At 37.8% G+C, this 23047-nt stretch overlaps 2 protein-coding genes across 2 annotated transcripts in view; both read left to right on the plus strand.

The window, feature by feature from the left end:
• The window catches only part of LOC143858292 (uncharacterized), a 32328-nt gene extending 22622 nt beyond the window's left edge, over window positions 1-9706 (plus strand). Inside the window, exons 7-14 of the mRNA XM_077368940.1 lie at window positions 706-786; window positions 2574-2638; window positions 2961-3136; window positions 6014-6144; window positions 6252-6339; window positions 7986-8199; window positions 8454-8560; window positions 8783-9706. Coding sequence (XP_077225055.1) covers window positions 706-786; window positions 2574-2638; window positions 2961-3136; window positions 6014-6144; window positions 6252-6339; window positions 7986-8199; window positions 8454-8560; window positions 8783-9259 — 1339 coding nt within the window. The 3' untranslated portion in view covers window positions 9260-9706. The remainder of the gene's footprint in view (window positions 1-705; window positions 787-2573; window positions 2639-2960; window positions 3137-6013; window positions 6145-6251; window positions 6340-7985; window positions 8200-8453; window positions 8561-8782) is intronic.
• A 1536-nt stretch (window positions 9707-11242) lies between these two features.
• LOC143858293 (vacuolar protein sorting-associated protein 2 homolog 1-like) lies at window positions 11243-21833 on the plus strand. The gene is made up of 5 exons (XM_077368941.1): window positions 11243-11402; window positions 12183-12313; window positions 18274-18378; window positions 20861-21121; window positions 21579-21833. Exons 1-5 carry the CDS (start codon window positions 11366-11368, stop codon window positions 21714-21716), a joined length of 672 nt encoding a protein of 223 aa, XP_077225056.1. The 5' UTR covers window positions 11243-11365; the 3' UTR covers window positions 21717-21833.
• The last annotated feature ends 1214 nt before the right edge of the window (window positions 21834-23047 follow it).

The following is a 23047-nucleotide window of genomic DNA, read 5'->3' on the forward strand; positions in this document are numbered from 1 at the left end:
AGTTCTTACTGTGACTTCCAAGTTTGCTCTACCATCCCTTTTCTCTAGATGATTACTAAGGAAGGTTTCTAGCTTAAGTTCGCATATTGGTAGGGGTGCAACTTGGGTCGGGTCGGTTTGAGCTTTTGCTAAAAAACTAATAGGAATCAACCCGAACCTGACCCGATTTTACGGTAAAAGCTCAACCCGAATGCCCAAAAGTTGACCCGAGTTGCACCCCTACATATTGGGGTTGAGCCTCTAGCTTACTGGTTAAGGCTTTGTTCTTTAACTATCAGGTCGGAGGTTCAATCCAGCTTACCTACCCCCCAAAATAAGTTTGCCTATTGGAAGAAAACTGATCATTATTGTCTTGGTGAATATGATTTATATTTTCTGTTCTGTTTTTATTTAATTCCTACAAATTTGATGCCTGTTCTGCTTTTTTTTTGGTCAACTTGTCTATGTTTCCTTTCAAAAGGTTCAATAATTGGATGTGAGCAACTGGTTTTGATTTTAAAAGATGTCATTGTGTTTTATCTTTAGTATATTCATGTGATGACACTTGTATTGGTTTGGAGCATTCATCCATGATTTGAATGACAGGCTTATCTTCATGATATCAGTGTCAAGGAACATAATCTTTATTATCTTAATATCTATACCAGTGACGCTGCTTCATCTGTTTGGAATTTTTATCTGATTTACCTTCTTAGCCTTTTGCAGTGAGTATATGACCTATGTCATCGAGGCCCTTCAGCTGGAAGATACTATTAAAAACTATGAGTGTCGTAGTTCTACTGGATGGTATGTTCTTCACCTGCACGCTTAACAGTTAAAGTACCATTCTGCTTCTGTATGCCTTTCAGCTGCCTAACATCCTTCTCTATCAATCAACAATCTTATATTAGCATATTAGAATAAAATTTGGTGGCCATAATGTATTGTAGACATTTATCCATCTTTGGGACGAACATCAATTCCAATTTGTTTTAAGATGGAAATTAGATGAATACAGCGACTTAATTTACTAGAATGTTTTTGCTGTTGACCATCTTGCTAATAATTCATATAGGATGCATACGGGAAGCACTTTTTGAGCTTGATTTGAGGACCAAAAGTTTGGCCATAGTTATAAGAAGGTTATGTTTTAATGTCATATAAATTTTCAGCTTGTTTAATTATATTATGTTAGCGTTAGAAATCCATGAATAACATATTTTAAAATGACAAAACTTAATATTAGAAATAATGAATAAAATAAGCAACAGAAAAGAAAAAAGAGCTAATTCATTATTAGTTTGATAAAACCTGGCTTTCATTCCTGACTCATTTCATTTGTAATTCTCATCCGCACTTTCTCAATTTTAGAGTATAATTTCGTGTTCAATGAATTTTCTGAGGTGCATGCTGTTCAAGACATGAGAAAGCCTCTTTTATTTGTTCCGTTTACATACATGAGCAAACCTAGGATTCGCGGATCATTTTCTGGGAACTTTGGAGCTTAGAAATGATTTCTAATTCAAATTAATAGCAACCTACATTCACAAATTGGAATAAACAACACATAATTAATCAAAGCAGCTAGAATTTTCATAAAGATCCAATGCTTTGAAATTAATTCATCAACAGAATTTAACTCATCCAAGTAAAAGTTCGAACAATAGGTTCTATTCGAAAGGAAATCAACTAAATAAAAAAGGAAATTAGATCTTAGCAACAATCTATCAAAATAACCAGATCTACTAACTAATATTTAACTACAGCCCAAAAGGAGTCTAACAAAATATAATACTAATGGGGTTGATAGGTTTAGGGTATGAAGCTGAGGAAATAAGATAGGAAAGATTAGGGTTATGATTGAGAGGAAAAATCTAGGAAAACATGGGTAAGCTAACAAGAAAAGAAATAATGGATCCGTACCTGGGATGGCATACTTGGCCCCGGGCGTTGTCCAGTTGTAGGTGGTCTCCAAGAGGGGAAGAGTGATAGCTCGAGTATAGTGGTAACTGCCTAACTGGTAAGGGGCTGATCTCAGCCAAGATAAAGAGATTAAGATCAAGAAACGAAGAAAGATATATGATGATGATGATTATACGAAAACTTTTGTTTAAAAAAGAAAAGAAGAAAGATATGGGTAGAAAGGGGAGTGGTTTATGAACTGAACCGAGGGGGAAGGTGGCGGAAAGGAGGAAGATGGTGAGATGTGGGGTGGAAGGTGAGGGGAGAAGGGAGGAAGAGGGAAAGATGGAGAGAGAGAGAGAGAGAGAGAGAGAGAGAGAGAGAGAGAGAGAGAGAGAGAGAGAGAGAGAGAGAGAGAGAGAGAGAGTTCTGGGGGTGGTCTCTTTCACATTTTCCTGGGATTGGTGCTTTGGTGGGGGTTGACTGCACGACAAGTCAGATAATATCTAACAAATTATACTTATATTAGTATGTTTTTCAGTTTTAGTCGTCTATCTGCATAAATCATTTAAGAAGCCAGTTATTGAAGTGCATCCCAGAATCCTTTCTTTTCTTTTCGCTGCTGCTGAAACATTGCTTTTCTGTGGATTTTTTTTATTGATTATAAATCCTCTATAATCTTATTGTTGTAGGAAATATGTTTCAAGTTTCAGAGCTGGTCGTACTGGCAAAGTAGGAGCACTGTTTGATACAATGGGTAATCTTCCACAACTATTAAAGTTCTTCCACAATTATTAAAGTGTGTGCTTTCTCATGCTTTTTTTTCTCATAATTTTTCTTAAACCATCCTTTGATACATAGACATATCCAAATTATTATTGATGCATGTGATTTCATTCTTCTAATGAATGGATACTTTTTTTTTGAATGGTAATGAATGGATACTTTTACATGGCAGGATATAATATTTTATGTTGCCTAGTCTTAGGTGATTGTTAAAAAACAGAAACTTGCCAAGTATTTCTGACAGATGTTTCACAAGTTTAACTGGAAATATTGGTAATTGGTGGGTCTTGCAGAGTTAGTTTGGCGTTGTATACTTAGGAAGCAGCTGGAGAAACTTTTGGCCGTTGTACTTGGTTGCATGTCAGCTGCTATTCTTTTAGCAGAGGCTACACTTTTGCCAAGTGGAGTTGATTTGTCTCTTTTCTCCATTCTTATAAATGCAGTAGGGAAGCAAGAGGTGCTTGTGCAGGTAATTCTAAAAGGATTTATATCTGAATTCTGAAGTTTATTTTTCACTGCTAAAATGTCTACTTTGGTAACAATAAAAAAATGTCTACTTTGGTTATTTGGCTCAAGTATCTTTTAATTTTGCAGCAGCAAATACCTTCTACTCCTATCCGGGTTTAATTTTTACCCATATATATTTTGTCTCGACATGGGCTTGTCCTTGTGTTTTTCTGCTAGTGTTATGCATGAACCTGAAAAGACATTTTTTTAGTACCCACAAATTCACTCACATTTCACATATAGGTTGATAGATTGATTTGGAAGCTCCTTCATTACTTTCCACAGTGCGGAGTTTCAGTGAGCATGGGATTATTACTGCTTAAGTGTAGTTATGGATGAAACTACATCCCCGTTGCTGGTATCCACCTCCTATTGGCTCTTTCAAGCTGAATTTTGATGGATTTGACATTCGTAACCTTGGTTTCACTGGCATTGGTGGGGTTTTATCAGGGATCACTATGGTGTGGTTAGATTCGCCTACTCGGGGATGATTGGGGACTATGAAGCACGGGTGCGGGTGCGACACGACACGGGTACGTGGGTACGTGATTTTCCAAAAAACTTGGGTGCGGGTGCGTTGAATATAATAATATTTTTTATTAAATTTTTTTAAAAAAAATAGGAAAGCAATCAAATAACCATAAGATCACCATTCACCAAAATGGAAAAAGGGCTTTTATAATTTAACCCCCCCCCCCAAAAAAAAAAATGTTATTGGCAGCCCTCCTCTTTTTTTTTTTGTTTTTTGTTTTAAAACACTTAAAAACGTGTCGGGTGCGTCGGGGTGCGCACCCCAAGCGCACCCGACACGCACCCGACCGTCAAAATTTAAAAAAAAAGGGTTTTTGAATCGGGTGCGCGCACCCGACACGCACCCGGGACGCACCCGAGCGCACCCGTGTCGGATACACACCCGATACGGGTACGCGGGCCATTTTGAAGCACCCACGCTTCATAGATTGGGGATAAGGACTCCAATGAGGCAGAGGTCTTAACTCTCAAAATGAGTATTAGCCTTTGGATCTTGCTTCATCTTGGTTTTCACTTGTGGAAGGAGATTCTAGTAATGTGTTCAGGTAGAGATGCATTCTAAGGAGGCATTCCCCTAGAGGTTCACTGATGATGTAGATGCGATTGTTGACAGTGCGGATGGCCATTGAATATCTTTTCGGTGAATTTTGATGGATTTGTCATTCATAACCTTGGTTTCATGGGCATTGGTGGGGTTTTATCAGGGATCACGATGGTGTGGTTAGATTAGCCTACTCGGGGATGATTGGGGATAAGGACTCCAATGAGGCAGAGGTTTTAACTCTCAAAATGAGTATTAGCCTTTGGATCTTGCTTCATCTTGGTCTCCACTTGTGGAAGGAGATTCTAGTAATGTGATTTGGTAGATGCATTCTAAGGAGGCATTCCCCTAGAGGTTCACCGATGATGTAGATGCGATTGTTGACAGTGCGGATGGCCACTGAATTTCGTTTCGGTACTTCTGCCTAGAGGTTCACCGATGATGTAGATGCGATTGTTGACAATGAGGATGGCCATAGAATTTCTTTTCGGTACATCTGCCTTCTTAATAATTAGATTGTGGATTCCCTTTTGAGGGTGGGTGTCCCTAGAGTCGTCTTGGTTATTTTGGATGCTTATCCATTGGTCGATGATCTCTGATTGGGTTTTTCTAGTTATTTCCATTTTTTTTTTATTCTTGCTTAAAAAATTTATCCCCCACTCCAACCTTCTCACCTTTTTAAGCTAGGTGAGAGTTAGCATTCCCATTTGTCTATACTAAAGAGCAAGCAGATTTTGGCTTTCTGTTGTTTTTAAGGCTGGGATGCCGTTACCGCGGGTCAGGTAAAAGCTTTGTGAAGTGTAAAAATTGCAACAGTGTGTCATGACAGAATTACGGTTAGGAGTGTGACTCTAAATTTTTACAATTGGCAGTCAAAATTCTGTTGAAGTGCTCCTTGTGAACTCGTCTATGTAATTCCAGTAGCCAATGCCATCAGAGTTGAGCGGCACTTGAAAGTCAGCCAGCAGGATGCTTGATCGAAACATAAGGATTTCTGCTAGTTTCATGAAAATCCTTGAAATTTCCAATCCAGTGATGGGGGAAATGCGGTAAAAACATTCCACTAAATGGCTCTTTCTGTACTGAAACTAATGATATTTATCACGTATACCATCTGACTTTCATTGTTTAGTGATTGAATTATGAATAATCAAAAGAATGATGTTCATTGGTCCAGGATTCTAGTTTTACCTTGATTAGTGGTTCACATAATACAGTCATATACATAACAATTGTTGATTCTATACTTCATGCCTTTTACCTTAATTAGTGGTACACATAATACAGACATATACATAACAACTGGTGATTTTATACTTTGCTCCTGTTATGGTAGATTCTTGCACTTTTTTTATTTATTTATGTTAAGATAATTTTTTTACCAATTTGCAGCTAAAATTCCAAAGGTGAGCGTGTTTTGGGTCACTTGGCTGAGTTTGGATTCTACCCAAAACTCGAGTAATCTAATCTGACTTACATTTCAGTTTTTTGAACCCTGGTGTAATATTTCATCTTTCTTCGCGGGTTAAATTTAAATATTGTTGATGTTGCAAGCCTTTAGTCCTTATCTTCTGACAATATCATGGTATTTTTATTCTATTCTAATATCATTACTTTATTTTATTTATTTATTTTTGAGTGGCAATATCCTTACTTTATGATTTCACTTTTCTCTATTTATGGAACCAACCTAAGCCTCTACTTGCTTGTTTTATCTGGAATCTTTTAGTTGGTAATTATATTTTACTCATGTTATTTATTCTGCAGATAGCATCATTTGTTCCTCTGATGTACATGTGCATTTGCACATATTATTCGTTGTTCAAGATTGGCATGCTAATGTTTTACTCACTAACTCCAAAACAAACAAGCTCAGTCAGCTTGCTTATGATATGCTCGTAAGTTTTTCCCATTTGCTGTTTGATTGAAACATAAATTGTTTTTTATTAACATGATATTTAAATAGAAATTGACTATTGAATATCACTCTTAACTCCTGTGCTAGAATGGTTGCTCGTTATGCACCTCCAATTTCTTACAACTTCCTCAATCTCATTCGTCTTGGTGGAGATTCCAAGACAATCTTTGAGAAGGTGAACTTCTTCTATCATAATTTGTTTGCAAGTATTTTCTATTGTGCATAGAGCTAATCACACTGATTACGATAATGGTGTAGCATAGGACCAACAGACCTTTCTACATATCCTGGCTTGAAAACCCCATCCAGGGCCCACTAGATATGCCAAGCAATACAGGAGAAGACCCAAGAAATAGTGTCCGGTGGCCACTAGATATGCCAAGCAATATCGGAGAAGACCCAAGGAGTAGGGTCTGGTGGTGAGGCTGATTCTCTTTCTAGAGACCTTTGGGTGGTCCTCACTTGTTAGCAATAATTGATTGCATGTAGCATGAGTACCCTTCAATTTTTCTTAACTTTTCAAGTTTCAACCAATGTTCAAAATCTCGAACACAACTAAGAACTAGCCCAAGCTGTACGTGACTTGACTCAAGTCAAAGGAAAACTCACAAACTACCAATAGGTCCGGCGGCCACTAGATATGCCAAGCAATATAGGAGAAGACCCAAGGAATAGGGTCTGGTGGTGGGGCTGATGCATAGGTCTCTTTCTAGAGACCTTTGGGTGGTCCTTGCTTGCTAGCAATAATTGATTGCATGTAGCATGAGTACCCTTCAATTTTTCTTAACTTCTCAAGTTTCAACCAATGTTCAAAATCTCGAACACAACTAAGAACTAGCCCAACCTGTACGTGACTTGACTCAACCAAGTTAAAAAATGTGAAGAAATTGAAGAGAGAGGTGGGGGGGGCTTGTTTACCGATTTGCATGAGTCAAAGGAAAACTCACAAACTACCAATAGGCTCAATGTTTATCTAGAGCCAAAATCAAGTCAAGTCGGCCTAGGTTCAGACGTGAGCAGGCAGTTTCACATTGCTTCCAACGCTCTTTAGCATTCATATTTTGTCGAGGACTCTTCTTTCCCAGTCTTGCTTCATGTGACTAGGGCTATACGTTGCCTACCAATTAATGTTTTCATATTTTACTTCTCATTTAAAAAAAAATGTATTTTTTACTTATCCAACATTTTTATTAACTAATCTTTGCAGAACATTGAAGAAAATGAACAATTGCATGCATCACCTTTACTATTTATGCTCCAATTGTTAGTGCCTTACATGTAGGAGGTATTGGAATTGCATCTGCAGGTTTTTTGGCTATAAATGTATGGAATTAAAGGTCTGGGCTGTGTTCTTTAAATTTATGTCCAAATAATTTCACTGTTGTGCTCTTTCCTGGACATTTTTCTTTAGTAGAATTATTTATTGGCATGCCTCATTTTTGGATCCTATCAGCCTGGAAAGAAAATCTAGGATAATACTTCTTGTACAATTCTTCGTTATTTCGTTTTTGAGCCTGAGATGCAATTATCTCTGTCCACGCCATGACCACTACTTGTTATTCACAAAGCCACTTTTTATGTTAGTCTTTGAATCTTCTGAATGTGTCATGCTTTTGGTGTACTTGTAGTTTACCTGTGCAAAGTATTCAAGAATCTTGTTCTGTTGTGTATTTGGAGTGTCAGTTTAGACGCTTGCATTGTCTAACATCAACAAATTTGTCTGCTTCCTGGTTGTGACAAATAGTTATAAAATTTTGAAATATGACAATATGGAAAACCTTTAGTTCGACTGTAGGGTGATAATCTTCTGATTTGATGCAGAGAATGGGGAATATTGATGAAGCTGTCCCTTTTTTTGGACAAGGCTTTAACAAAATATATCCACTTATTATGGTTATATACACATTGCTGGTTGCAAGCAATTTCTTTGATCGAATAATTGATATTTTCGGAAGCTGGAAACGGTTCAGATTCCAAAATGAGGCAGATGATGTGGATGGATTTGATCCATCTGGGCTAATTATCCTTCAAAAAGGTGAGAATATAATTTTCATCAGTTTTAAGCTCAATTTTCTTGTCACAATAGGTTCATGCGTGAAGCACCACATTGTGCTTCTCTTTTCTGGAGTCTGTGCCCTTGTGGTTTGGGTAGGAGCGGGGGTTTTAAGCAATAAACTCTAATGTTTGAGTATGAGGATGCGCAGAGCTTCAGGAGTCGACTCAACTCAAATTTGATTTGCTAGTAATACTTAAATAGATATATATTTGATTTTTATGTAATCCTTTCAGAGCGATCTTGGCTTGAACAAGGGCTTAATGTCGGTGAGCATGTTATCCCATTGGCAAGAAACTTTAACAGTGTGAATGTGGATGTTGAATCTAGCAGTGTGCCCCTGGTATGTCACCCTAACTTCCCTTTTACTGAAAGTATGAAACTATACAATTTCCTCTTTTTTCGAATTTAATTGTTACCTTTTTTTTTAATATTTAAAAAAAAAAAAAAAAAACTGTTACTTTTTTCTCATAACATCAGATTAGATTTTTATTTTACTATTTATAACCTGATAACTCGATCACTTTTTTGTCAGAAAACCACTAAACGTGAAAATTTTATTCAGGATAACGGTGTTGTGGAAATGAAAGCAACGTCCAGTGTATCCAAGCAGAGTCGAACAAAACCTTTGAAAGAAGAGAACAGGAAATATATTAACAGCAGAGAAAGTATTGGAAACAAATATGCTACTATAAGAGAACAGCAAGGGAGACAATCATCAACAAGGTCCGCAGAAAAAAACAGCGTCTCTACCACTACAATATCTTTGCTTGATGCTGGCAACTCTCAAAACCAGCATAACTCTCTTGACACTGCAGGGAGGTCTCCCTCTGGATTAGCCTCAACATGGGTATCAATGAAAGCAAGTTTCCAAACCTTCAAAACCAACATAGGAGCCAAGAAATTCCTTCCTTTGCGCCAGGTTCAAGAAACGAGTCTCCATTCCCGTGTCTCCTCCTCCGAGTCCCTCGATGAAATTTTTTTGAGATTGAAACAGCGCCCAAATAATGACCGCAATGGAGATTACAGTGATGACCATTAAAATGACTTGGATTTCAGGCATTCGGAGCCTGGCAGATAGTACCAGCCATTCCCAAATGAAAATGAAATTCGTGGAATTTTTCATTTGGATGCCAACATTCTGGAGAACACATTTGGGTGGCAATCATTTTTGGTCTCATAAAGGCCACAAGAAGTGTACAGTTTCAGAGAGGGATTGAAACTCGGCATATTCTTTGCTTTGGATCTCCTGCATCAGCTGAGGAGGTTCTTCTACACCAAACTTATATACATATATAAACAGCTCTTCATAAGAGAGAATACAACACGGTTCAGATAATCAGATATCCTAGATCCTTTTTGAAGATCCCAGCCCATAGCATGGATTGAATAAGATTGCAAGGGAAACCTGTGATTTGTAAATTTGGCAATGAAACATCAAATTAGTCCGTCCTTAATGAATTCCAAGAAATACCAATCTTCATAGCTATATGCCTTTTCAAGGAGAGTTTCTTGGAAAGTAGTTCTTCATTCTTATCCCGTTTACTTCTTATTACGTTGAAGAGAATCTATGCATTCATTGATAGTTAGATTCTCAATAAATGCTCCTTGAGTTGGAGAGATCAGACCTATAAGCACCTTCTTTAATACGAGTATATGAGGTTTATACCTTTATAAGAGTCTCGTAAAGCTTAACATCCGAGATGATTGGTCTATAGTCCTTAGCTTTCCACCGCACCCTCTTTCCATTAGAGCTATGAAATGTTCATAGCTATATGGAGATTACCATGGGAATGAAATTCTTTGAATGCCCCATAAGATCCAGATTAATCAAATCCCAAAAAGATTGAAAAGAAAGCCCTAGGAAAGCCATCTTATCTTTGTCCTACTAAAAAGGGAAGTGATTAATTCATCTCTGTTTTTTTACTTCATTTCCCTCTGTGTATTTATGACTACTCTTTTACACGAGGGGCTGTCCCAAGTTAAAAAAAAGGGCAAATATATCATTTCCCTACTAAAAATGAGAGAAATTATCTGATGAACGGCGGTATAAACACGTACCCATCATCCCATCCTTGATATTTGACATTCGATCAAATATCAAGTGTGGTACTTCTGTCGTACTACCTTTACGTGTTCATACAGCCTTTCATCATTATATATTCACTCTTTTTTTTGGTTAACTCGGGACAACCACCTCTAGTGTATCTATAGCTGCAGAGGGTCTGATTTACTTCACATGGGGAAGGATGCAACGGGCTTGATTGCCACGTATAATTTAGTTGCCTATCCCATGTAAAGAAAGGGGCGAATTTATCATTCCCACTAAAAATTGCCTTCAAAATTAGACTCAGGTCGCTAGTATGTTGGAGAGTCACCCCCTCAATGCTCTAATGTCCACACAGGATATGGACCGAACTGTCTCACGATGTTCATGTACCGCTTTAATGGGTGAACAGCCCGACTCTTAGAACGTACTATAGCCCCAGGTGGCGAAAGAGCTGAAATCAAGGTGCCAAACATTCTCGTCGATGTGAACTCTTGGGGTAGATCACCCAGGTTCAGGTCCGTAAGTTGTGGCAATTGCCCAAGACTAGCTTTCACCTTGGCTCCGGTGGGTTCCCTTAACAAAGTCACTGCTTATGAGTTGCTAGCTCATTATTCAACAGGGATCACTTTTGCTTTCTTTTTCCTTCATCTTGTGTTTAGACGGAATGTTACTATTTTAAAGAGAGAAATTATATGATGCCCGACCGTCAAAATCACAAGGGCTCGGTGGCAAACCACCTGCCCTTGGATTTTGAGGTCGGCCACCATATAAAAACTCTTTAAAAAGAGATCCAATCAGATTGAATCCGGACAAATCTGACCTAATATGGGGAGGTCCAAACCCGGCCCGTTTGACTTCCCCACTTTACGATGGCCTCCGTGTGGGCAATTTCGTCAATATGTGTGGAATCCGAGGGCTTTCTGGTAAATTAATCTTCCACTACACCGCGTAAACTACAAATAGGACAAAAACGGTGATCGATCAATCGAAGCAAAACCCTCTTTGAGAACGTTGAATTGAAGAAGAAGAATACTTTTCATACAATCCCATAAGTAAATTTTCAGAGAGAAATCTGCAATTTACGGCAAGATTCCCGCCATGAGTTTCCTTTTTGGCAAGAGAAAAAGCCCCGCAGGTATATAATTTTGATTTGATTTTGTTTTGTTTTGATTTGAGAATATAATTAAGATAGTTGTTCGTGTTAAATTAGGGTTTTATGAGGTTCAAAGTTGAAGACTTTAATGATCTGATTCTTTGTTAATTAAATTTAGTTATGCTTTGTAGAAATGATTTGAGTTCATCATCCTAGATTGTGTTCAGTAATTGATTATTTGTGGAGAATTTGACAATATAATTCCCAAACTAGGGTTTTTTTTTTTCCAAAGTTTTATCCTGGCATCGTAGAGGTCTTCAGAATGACCTGATTTTGTAATTAAAGTTAGTTGTGTGATTGTGTTTGCTAATTGAGTATTTGAAGGGGATTTGATATGTTGATTGATAATTTATTATTGATTCTAGTTGTTATAATTCCCAAACTAGGGTTGTTTTTTTTTCAAAGTTTTATCCTGGCATCACAGAGGTCTTCAGAATGACCTGATTTTGTAATTAAAGTTAGTTGTGTGATTGTGTTTGCTAATTGAGTATTTGAAGGGGATTTGATATGTTGATTGATAATTTATTATTGATTCTAGTTGTCATAATTCCCAAACTAGGGTTTTTTCAAAGTTTTATCTTGGGGTCATAGAGGTATTCAGAGTGACCTGATTTTGTAATTAAAGTTAGTTGTGTTGTATCGAAGTGATTGTGAATTGCCTCTTCAAATGTTTTGTGATTTTCTTTTCTTTACTGGAGTTTCTGATATGATTCTATCCTAATGTAAATGTGTTAATGCATTTTGTACATTTGTTTTGCACAGAGCTTCTGCGGGAGAATAAGAGGATGCTAGACAAATCTATTAGAGAAATAGAAAGGGAAAGACAAGGTCTACAGACACAAGAGAAGAAGCTTATTACAGAGATAAAGAAAACTGCAAAGCAAGGCCAGATGGTATGTTTTTCTTTTTCGTCCATGAATCCTAAAGATCTCTATGCAAGAGTACGAACATGGGATGCTGGTTTCTATATGTACTGTAGCTGTTTAGCATGGTAGACTTATGTAAATCGTCTATTCTTTATCTTTTGAACAAATAAGAGAAACTTTCTAATTAAAGCAAGTCAAAATGCTGAGGGGCTCACAAAGGGGAGAACTAAATTATATATAAGACACAATGGGGCCTTTGTACTTGAGCCCATTGTTCGCCAAAATGCTTTGGTCCTCTCTATCACCATATTCCAAGAAGGGAAAAATTATAGCTTATCATTTTTTTAATGGAGAGATTATGGTCTGTCTTTTTTTTCTTTTATATAGATTATCAAGTTTCTCATCCCTTGTTTAGATTTATGGTCTGTCTCCCAAATAATTTAATTGACCGTTTAATTTTACCGCTCTCCCCAAAGGAAGCACAAACCAAAGTGCTTGATAATCGGTTTCAAGGCTTTTTCCTAAATAGAGCCTGATGCGGGAGCATCAGTCATCCATGCAAAGACTAAGAGACAAGAAGGAATAGAAAGGAAGAAGACAAAGGCCATTTGGTTTACTATTTTATGTCACTTGGGTACTATAGGCCCTATCAATTTATAATTACACGCGCACACACACGCACACACGCACATGAGATGGTTATTTACTAAAACAAAAGTGAGAAACAAAAACAACATTGTGACCGTACTGGTCAATTAAAACTCTTTTTTTTTTCTGAATAGTAACAATAAGCATTTTTTTGAATAGTTAACATTAATTTTTACTCATATGATAAATAGAAAAAGCATAAAAGTCAATGCTGAGTTGGCTTGGTTTGAGTAGCCAAGCTAGACTCGCAGCTTGGTGGGCTGAGGCACCAACTACTGGCCTAGCAGATGTTCAATTCGGCCAAAAACTTAGATTTGCCAAAAGAAAGCTGAGATGATGGTCAAGAGAGAAGAAAGGCTCAACAACTAATAAAAAAGACTTGCCTCAGAAGACAAGGGAGTTGGATCGTAACAAAGAGATTGATTTGCATACTGATAGAGACTTGGCAGAAAGGGGATCTTTAATACGGATCTTAATATGATTATTTTACAAGAGGATTTAAGGTGGAGGCAATGTTCAAGAGCCAATTGTCTGAAGCGGACAAAAACTCTGTTTATTTTCATTATATTGTTAGTGCCCGACAGAGAGCTAATAGAATCCAGACTCTTGCGATCAACGGGAAAAGAATTGATAATAAGGATAGCATTATCGAGGAGATTGTTTCCTTCTATCTGGAGCTTTATTCATTAGACTGTAGGCCACTCTCCCTCCCTTCAGAGATTGAGTTTTTTCCAGTTGGATAGGACTGCTTTTTGCGATCTCGAGAGACAATTTAGTGAGGTGGAAGTTCGGATGACTCTCTTCTCTCTTGAAGGGGAAAAAGCTTTAGGCTCAAATATATTTTGTTTGGCTTTCATTCAGAGATGCTGGAAGTTTAACCAGGATGATATCATGGCTTTTTTATGGTTTTTATGAGAGCACTCAGTTAGAGAGGAGTACCGGGGCTGCGTTTATTTCGCTTATCACTAAGGGCAATGTAGGTGTTAGAATATGTGAGATCTACACCCAATCCAACGGTTGGATATCACATATACTAACATGCTCCCTCAACCGTATGTGGATTGGAAATCGATATACGTTTGATTACAATGAAATATCCCAATAAAAATTTAATTAAAATCCGCCAATTCGATGCACACTTGCAAAAGTTGATGACAAAGATCCTTTGATGACGGTGATTGATGTTATTACCGACGATGAATGATGCTGACTGCTGAAGAAGCTGCCGCTTGTTGATGTGTCACAAAGAGATGGACCATAATAGATCATAGCCTCAATGGGTTTGATGAAACACGAGCCTCGATGGGCGAGTAGGAATGGGTCACTATGGACCAATGCTACAATGGACAAGAATGAGCCTCGATGGGCAAGCAATCATGTGTCGGCTTTCGTTGCCGATCTTCACGGAATTGGAAACTACTCTCTTAGGCACGTACCTCAAGGAAACGAGGCACCTCAACTAAGTAGAGCAAACTATTTCAGGCACGCACCAAGTAAGGTACCTCAACTGAAATAAATGAAAAAAAAAGAAAGATTAAGAAAAAACAAAAAGGTAAAAGGGAGCGACAATTTGTGGTTGAGGGGAGGTAACGACAAACATCTAGTTATAATGACAAAAATCAGTGATAGTGGGAAAATGCATGTGCTTCGATTCTTATGGATGTAGGCGTTGCTTCTAATTCACAATAGAAAATATTAAAAATTTGGAATGAATGAAGGTGCACCTATCAATATTTTGGGGTAAGAATGAAGAGGGCACATATATCAATTTAGTGGGACTGTAATTTTGCATAAGCCGATTGAAGGTGCTGGTTTGGAGGTATCTCGAATGAAAGTTTCTGAAGTGGTAAGTTATATTGATGGGGTATAGGAAGTACATGATTAAAACAAGTCTCTAGAAGAAGGCCCATGTGTGTGCTTGTGAAGGTTCAATGAGAATAAAGGGATGGAAATAGCCACACCCGATTTTCCTCAAACCACCACTCTTTTGTCCATCATGTGATTTCTACTCCCTTTCCATTTTCGCCCTTTTTCTTGGTCGGTTTCCGTTTTAGTTTTCCAAGAAACTTCCATTTTGAAGGCTCAAGGCTCATAAATAAGCATATATAATGATGAGACTTGATTAGACAATTCACATCATACCATCCTAGCAAACACCAAACTCACCGCCTTCTTCAAAATTATTGATAGGTGCACCCTCATTCTTCCAAATTTTTAATATTTTCTCTTTTGGATTAGAAATAATGCCTACATCCATAAGAACTGAATTACATGTATTTTCCCACTTTCATTGAGTTTTGCCATACCACCAAATGTTTGTCGTTGCCTCCTCTTAGCCGTAAATTGTCGCTTTCTTGTACTATTTGTTTTCTCTCAATCTTTGTTTCTTTCGTTTATTTCAGTTGAGGTACCATATTTGGTGCATGGCTGAAATATTTTTCTCTACTCAGTTGAGGTACCTCGTTTCCTTGAGGTTCGTGCCTAAGAGAACAATTTCCAATTCCATGAAGATCGGTAACGAAAGTCTACCATGATGTCTTGCCCATTGAGGCTCATTCTTGCCCATTGTGGCATTGGTTCATAGTGACTCATTCCTGCTCGTCCATCGAGGCTTGAGTTTCATCTAGCCCATTGAGGCTATGATCTGTTATGATCCATCTCTTTGCGACACATCAACAAGCAACATCTTCTTCAGCAATCAGCATCATTGGTAACAACATCAGTCACCGTCATCAAATGATCTTTGTCATCGACTTTTGCAGGCGTGCATCGAATCGGCGGATTTTAATTAAATTTTTATTTGAGATATTTCATTGTGATCAAATGTATGTCAATTTCTAAGCCACATACTTTGAGGGAGCATGTTAGAATATGTGAGATCCAACCGTTGGATTGGATGTAGATCTCACTGTTAGATCATCTTGTTGATAGATTAAGTAAGTTGGTTAGATGAGGCAACATAGATAAATTAGGCAACTAGATTAGATTAATATGTTTCTATCGTTATCTCTTTCTTTAATCAATGATTTTCTTTACAGGTTTATCCTTTGAGTGTTCTATACAAACATTCAATAGGCTCATTGTAATTTAATGAAGATTAGTGAAATCTTTCTATAATTTATCAGTAGACATATTGGGTGACTTCTGACCCATAAGCCTTTTGGGGAGTATCTATAAGATGTTGGCTAAGGTTCTGGCAGATAGATTGAGGAAGGTGTTGGGAGGCTTGATCTCAAAGAACCAAAGTTCTTTTGTTGCGGGAAGACATATTTTAGATGGTGCTCTAATTGAAAACGAATGTAGCAGTTATTTCTACAAAGCGGAAAAAAGTGGAGTGATGTGCAAGATAGACATGGAAAAAGCCTATGATAGAGTGAAATGGAGGTGCATAGACTACCTATTGGGCAGGATGAGTTTTGGAACCCGGTGGAGAGATTGGATGAGTAATTGTGTATCTTCTTCGCCTAAAACTCACCTCACGGATTTTGAAGACTTCTAGAGGAATCTTCCTAGGGGATCCGCTTTCCCCTTTCACCTTTGTGGTGGAAGCCTTTAGCAAATTTTTGAATGTTAGAAGCCTTGATTTTATTAAGGATTTAGAAGTTAAGACTGAGGGTACAAATTTTTTTCCTGCATTATGTAGATGTCACTTTTCTGCATTGTGGAGCTGATCCTTAGAAAATAAGAAAGATGAAGGTGGTGCTTTTATGAGGTGATTTCGAGTCAAAGGGTGAATTTATCCAACCCGATCTTGATGACATCCATTTGAGCGAGGGGGGATATTTTAGACAACTCAGAGCTCTAAGATGCCGACATTGTTCCATCCCTAACTCTTATCTAGGGCTTCCACTGTGTATTGGGTGTCCTTCCGGAAACCTTTGGAATCTGGTGATTGGGAGGGTTTCGGAGGAGGTCGTCTGCTTGGAAGAAGAGCTTACTATCTCTGGTAGGCCATATTACTTTGGTTAAAACTTAAAACAGCCCTAGCAAATCCGTCTTTATATTATTTCTTTGTTTTACTGTGGCTAACAGATTAGAGTAACTTTAACAGATTTTTTTTGTGGAACAATTCCGAGGATAGTAGAAGCTTTCACCCGGCCAATTTGGACGAGGTGTGTTGTCCTAAAAGGCAAGGCTGAATTGGTATTAGAAAACTTTAGTTTGTTAATAATGCGTTACTTGGCAAATAGTTGTGGAGGTTTGGTGAGGGAGCTAATATGCTTTGCAGAATAGGACTGTTTTTGTTTAGCATCTATTGAGCTTTCAAGATGTTTTGTGCAAATTATCGAGCCTATTTTTACAAGGGGTTTTAGGTGCTCCTACAGTCCTACTTAACTTTTTGTATATCTATTGGGAACTTTTCATTAGCTGCACAGGTAATTGTGATTGGGCATCCTTAGAAGGTTGACACAAAAGCTCTATAAAAAATTACAAGTTTCATCATCATCTGTAGCAGGACCAATATGCACATCGTCTCATGCATTTTCCATTTGGACACCGCTAGCATGACACAATAATATACTAAAGTATTGGAACTGAAACTGGCATATATTCCATTGTTTGTATACATTTATATTTTCCTAACATAGAAGGGAGACACGAAAAAAGCGTGGGAGTGTAGGGGGTATTTACTTTAGACTCTTCATATTCATTTGTGTGCAATTTGGATACTCTCTCTCAGTGCCTATGTATTTTATTTGGCTCAACTTGCATCAGATTAAATCAAGCTTATACTGCTTAATGAGCTATATCTGCAATGCTTTGATTGCATTTAGCCATTTCATTTAACTATAATCATTTTTTTAAATGACTATAATCATTGAGGACTGCCTGTGACTTATATTTTTAAAATGTTAAGAATTCTTCTCCATGCATATTTTTTTGACATCTTTGCAGATGCAGAACATTAAACTAGCCACAATTAACAATTACGACTTAAGTTGCTCTCACGTCCCGTGTCTAGTCAGTTTTATGGGACCAACCCTAGTTTTCTTCATTTTGATGTTTATGGTTAATTCTCTGGTTATTAGTTGTGTTTTGTACTTACTTTGGCCAGAATACCTTTGCTTTTTTCTAACAACTTCTCTTGTTTCAATATTTTCTGGTCATTGACTCATTGGTTATTTGATTGATTCTTTTCCATATGTAAATTGTTGGGAGTTATTCATAGAATTCCACAATGTACAGAGATTTTGTCGATTGCAGTGTGGTTAGATTTACACAATTATGTAACTGAATATATGTCTAGCATGATTATTAGTACAAATGGGAATGGGAAAATCATAGTCATCTGAATCAATTTTTTTTTAAAATCTTTTGGCATATGTAATCTGTTTCAGGGGGCTGTGAAAGTGATGGCAAAAGACCTTATTAGAACTCGGCATCAGATAACAAAATTCTACGCACTTAAATCACAGCTCCAAGGAGTGTCTCTTAGAATTCAGGTATTTATTCCAATTTTTTTTTTTCTTATTCTATATGAATTTTTTTTGACACAGAAAGTCCACATGAAATTTCCTTATTTTATTTGTTTTCCGATGCCTATATTGACATGCTTTCAATTGCCTGAGTGTTCAACTGGTTATTATTATTTTGTTTTTAGAATGGTCAAGTAATCATTAAAAAATGGGGACCGAGATGGTCAATGGTTATTTGTTGCTTACGGTAAACTCTATAATCTATTCTATCTTCCTTTTTATAATTTACAATCCAACTTTCTTGGTTTATTTCATAGTTATCAGTTGATGGTGGTAAAAGGAACATTTATGGCTATTCAAAATAGAAGACATGTTATCTGAGTTGTTTTTGAATGCCTAGTCTAAATTAAGGACCCTGATGTTTCCGGTGTTCTTGTTATATACTTATATTTCCAGTGATTATGGAATGGCACATGTCTGTTGAAGGGTAGTGGTGTTAGTCATATTTTTGAAGGGAAATTCATGAGGGTAAATCACAAAAGGAAATCCACCCATTTCGGCACCCAAATGTTTCTTGTTGAACTAGTAGTTAGATGTTGTAAGAGAACCTCTCACTCAAAACTAATTGATCTATTATTCCGAAGTGCATCCAATGCTAAAATAATGTCACTATCTTAATTTAACTTCGCGACTGATTTTCTCAGTTGAACATCAAATAGTTTGCTTATCCAACCACATCACCAAATTGCTAGGGTGTTATGAAACAAGAAAATCATAGAAGAAATGTATGATGGGGGACCACCCGTGGCAAGAGGAGAGAGTCCAAAGCACAGGTTCTCAAGTGGCACCCTTATGGAAGATTTCCTAGCCTTAGGGATGCATTTGTCATTCTTTTATTTGTAAGGGTAGCTAGGTCTTTTAATTATTGTCTTAAGACAAGGTGCCCCATATATGATGTCATTCACTTAAGTTATTAAGTGACCAAGGGGCCCACATATTGAAAAGTCACGTTAAGTGACCAATGGGGCCACCTTTCACTTAAAATTTTCTTGGGTTTTAGTCTCCAAGACTAAGCTAACAGTCTAACCAAGTCTTGGAGGTCAGTCATTAGGCCATGTGTCGTAATATGATTGATTATTGTTTCTAGACCAGGAGTAGGATTTGAGTACTTGGAGAAGTAGAAGATTTCATAGGGTTTGATTTGGCCTATAAATATGTAAGGCCTATTGGCCATTAAGCATGATTGATAATTTGAATAAACTCTGGATTGGTTGCTTGAGGTGTGATGCATCAACCCCTTGTCTCAGTGCAATGAGTTGATGGTCTACGTGAGATGCCTAGAACCCTAGAGTTTTTCTAGGTTTTACTTTCCTACTTTCTTCTTTTCTTAATCTATTTTTATTTCAGTTCTTGAATTCTGCTTTTCACCCTTTAATTTTATTTACAGTTCACGATCACACCTTTGTCCCCAACTTGCCATCCCTTTACCCCTTCCACCACCTACTGCTCCTAAACTCATATTGCCATCATCCTACCCCTTTACCTCGCCAACCAACCTCACAAACCTTATTTCCCTTGCACCTATTCCAACTCCAACCTCCAACCTCTAACATGTTGATCACATTTCCCTACCTAGAACAGCCATAACTTCTCCCCGAATCCTAGGTTGGTCGAGAAACCTAAATCTGCAACCTAAACCCCATCGACATCATATGCTCTGCAACCTTGCATTATCCAGCCTTAAACTAATCACTTCCTCACCTTTCTTGATCCATTTCAGGGTTAAGAACCTACCCAAACATTCACCAAACACCCCGATACACACACTAAACCCTTAGATAGCCTCTAAATACCAAAACCTAACTGATTTGTCTTTTGACTTTGTGACTAATGTGATCCAGCAGTCTTATTTATTAGATTCAATTATTGTTACGTTTGACATGTGTTATTTTCTTTTATGTAGCGTTTTCTTTTGATTTAGTGTCATTTATTACCCAAACCCTCACCAAACACCTCAATACACCCACTGAACCCATAGATAGCCTGTGAATACCAAAACCTAACAGATCAGTCTCTTGACTTTGTGGCTAATGTGATTCATCATTTTTAGTCATTAGATTCAATCATTTTATGTTTGGCATGTGTTATTTTTTTTGACATTGTGACATGCCATTTATTTAGCCTAGATGTGTGTGTGTTTGTTGGGGGGCCGTGGGGTCATGGCCTACCTTTCCTTGTAAAACCACACTTTATAAATGTTTACACTGGCCCACTTACCCTTATTTCCTACCAGCCCACTTACTTTTTCTGAGCCATCAAGGCTATAGTGACTACCATAAGGTGCCCCCCCCCACCCACGCACGCACACGCACGCACGCACCCACCCACCCACCCCAAAAAAATTGTTATATTGACTCCCTTCTATTATAAAAAGTTCTATTCTTTCGATGATTACTACTTAGATGAAGATTGTCATTTAATACTGGAGGGGGGATCATGCTATTTGCAGACATTGAAATCGACACAAGCGATGGGTGAGGCTATGAAGGGCGTTACCAAGGCAATGGGACAGATGAATAGGCAGATGAACTTACCAGCATTGCAGAAGATAATGCAAGAGTTTGAGAGGCAAAACGAGAAGATGGAAATGGTGACAGAGGTGATGGGAGATGCCATAGACGATGCTTTGGAAGGAGACGAGGAAGAAGAAGAAACGGAAGAACTCGTGAGCCAGGTTCTTGATGAGATTGGAATCGACATCAATTCGCAGGTGAAATAATCTTTCCTCTTTATTTGGTTTTCTTTGCTTTTGATGCAAACTTTAGGGGTGCAACATGGGTCCGGTTGGGTTGAGCTTTTGCTAAAAAATGAATTGGAATGAACCCAAAACCAACCCGATTTGAAGGTAAAAGCTCAGGCCAAATTCCCAAAAATCGGCCAGAGTTGCACCCTTTTGCTAAAAAAAATGAATTCGAATCAACCCAAACCCAACCTGATTTTAAGGTAAAAGCTCAACCCGAATTCCCAAAAATCGACCCGAGTTGCACCCTTTTGCTAAAAAAAATTGAATTGGAATCAACCCAAACCCAACCTGATTTTAATGTAAAAGCTCAACCCGAATTTCCAAAAATGGGCCCGAGTTGGACCTGTATGAATCATCTTTGTATTTATTGTTTTTGGTACCAAGTCATCTTGTATATATCTTGAGGTGTATTTGCTTTATGCAGCTTCTCAAGGCACCCTCAACTGCAGTGGCAGCTCCAGCTTCAACAACCAAGGTTGCCCAAGCAGAACCAACAGGGAATGAAGACAGTGGGATAGATAATGATCTACAGGCCAGGTTAGACAATCTAAGAAAAATGTAGTCATTTCCTATCGTCAGGAAAACTTGAGCCTTTTGATTTTGTTGAATTATGCTTTGCCCTTATTAAGCTTGAGTTTGTAACAATGGTATATAAATAAATTACATATTGTATTGCTAATTTTGCCATTGCAGTATTTGCTAGCACGCTTGCATATATACATTTTTCATGTTCTGTAAATATATATATATATTCCATGAAAACGCTCTCTCTCTCTCTCTCTCTCCTCCCCCCCCCCCCACGCCACCCTTTTGTTTTTTTACTGTTGAGTAGCATGATTTTTTATTTTTATTTTAAAGTGACATATTTCATTAATATTCAGATAGCATTCGGGACAAGGAGTCCAGCCTGCTTAAGGTGAATTGGCACGGGCATACCCGAGACCAATTCAAAAAGTAACCAAAATAACCAAAAGCTACAATATAAACCAAGCATTCCTTTCCTCTATTCAGCTGAATGCAATCTTTACGTCTTCTATAACCATATTTTAAAACTATCCACCCATATCTTTTCGGGACTGCGAATAGTTAAAGAACTACTAAACAAAACCTCTTGAAACTTCAAGCTGAATGGATCATCAGAAACTACCGAAACCTTCCTTCAGGAACTCTAATTTTGAGTAGCATGATGATAGAATGAAATCACTACAATGGTTCATATTCTTCAGTTTTTTGGAAGTTGAATTGGATTAACTTAGGCCATGTTTTGCCACTATGAAAAATATTACATTGAATGTTTATGTGGTCAGTTGTGATTGATCGGCGGGAGATGATTAGACTTAGAGGGGAGCATGAAAAGCTCATAAAAACAAGACTGGGATTTTTTTTTTATGCTATCTCTTCACCTGGCCACTCAATTCACAACCCTCAGCTTCCTTCTCAGCCACTCTCCCACAGTTGGGCCAACAAATATTTATTGGAATAATTTTTCAAGGGGCATGTGGCAACCATGAAAAAAGAATTCATGGGATTTTCTGTTGTTCAATCGTTGGGGGGGGGGGGGGGGGGGGGGGGAGAGAGAAGGATCTAGGAAGAGGCTCAAAATTAGGAAAAAAAATAAAAATAAATCCCTACTTTGAATAATAATCTTTTTACCTGGTTTTAAAAAACTTCCTTTCTCATCTGAATCTCTCCCTCTCAATTCTCTCTCCCCTGCTCCACCTGCCTCTCTCGCACAATTGGCTCCACAAATATATTCATGGACAGTGGGAGAGGGATAGATACGAGAGGGACTGAGTAATAAGGAGAGGCTGAGAAAAGGGTGAAAAACCAGGAAACAGGACACTCCGCTCAAAATCTGATTTGTCTTTTTCCTGATTTTTTAGCCACTTCTCA

Source organism: Tasmannia lanceolata, unplaced genomic scaffold (genome assembly GCF_043159265.1).
Source record: "Tasmannia lanceolata isolate RefF3 unplaced genomic scaffold, GAP_Taslan_0.1 ptg000025l, whole genome shotgun sequence".
Classification (NCBI taxonomy): Eukaryota; Viridiplantae; Streptophyta; class Magnoliopsida; order Canellales; family Winteraceae; genus Tasmannia; species Tasmannia lanceolata.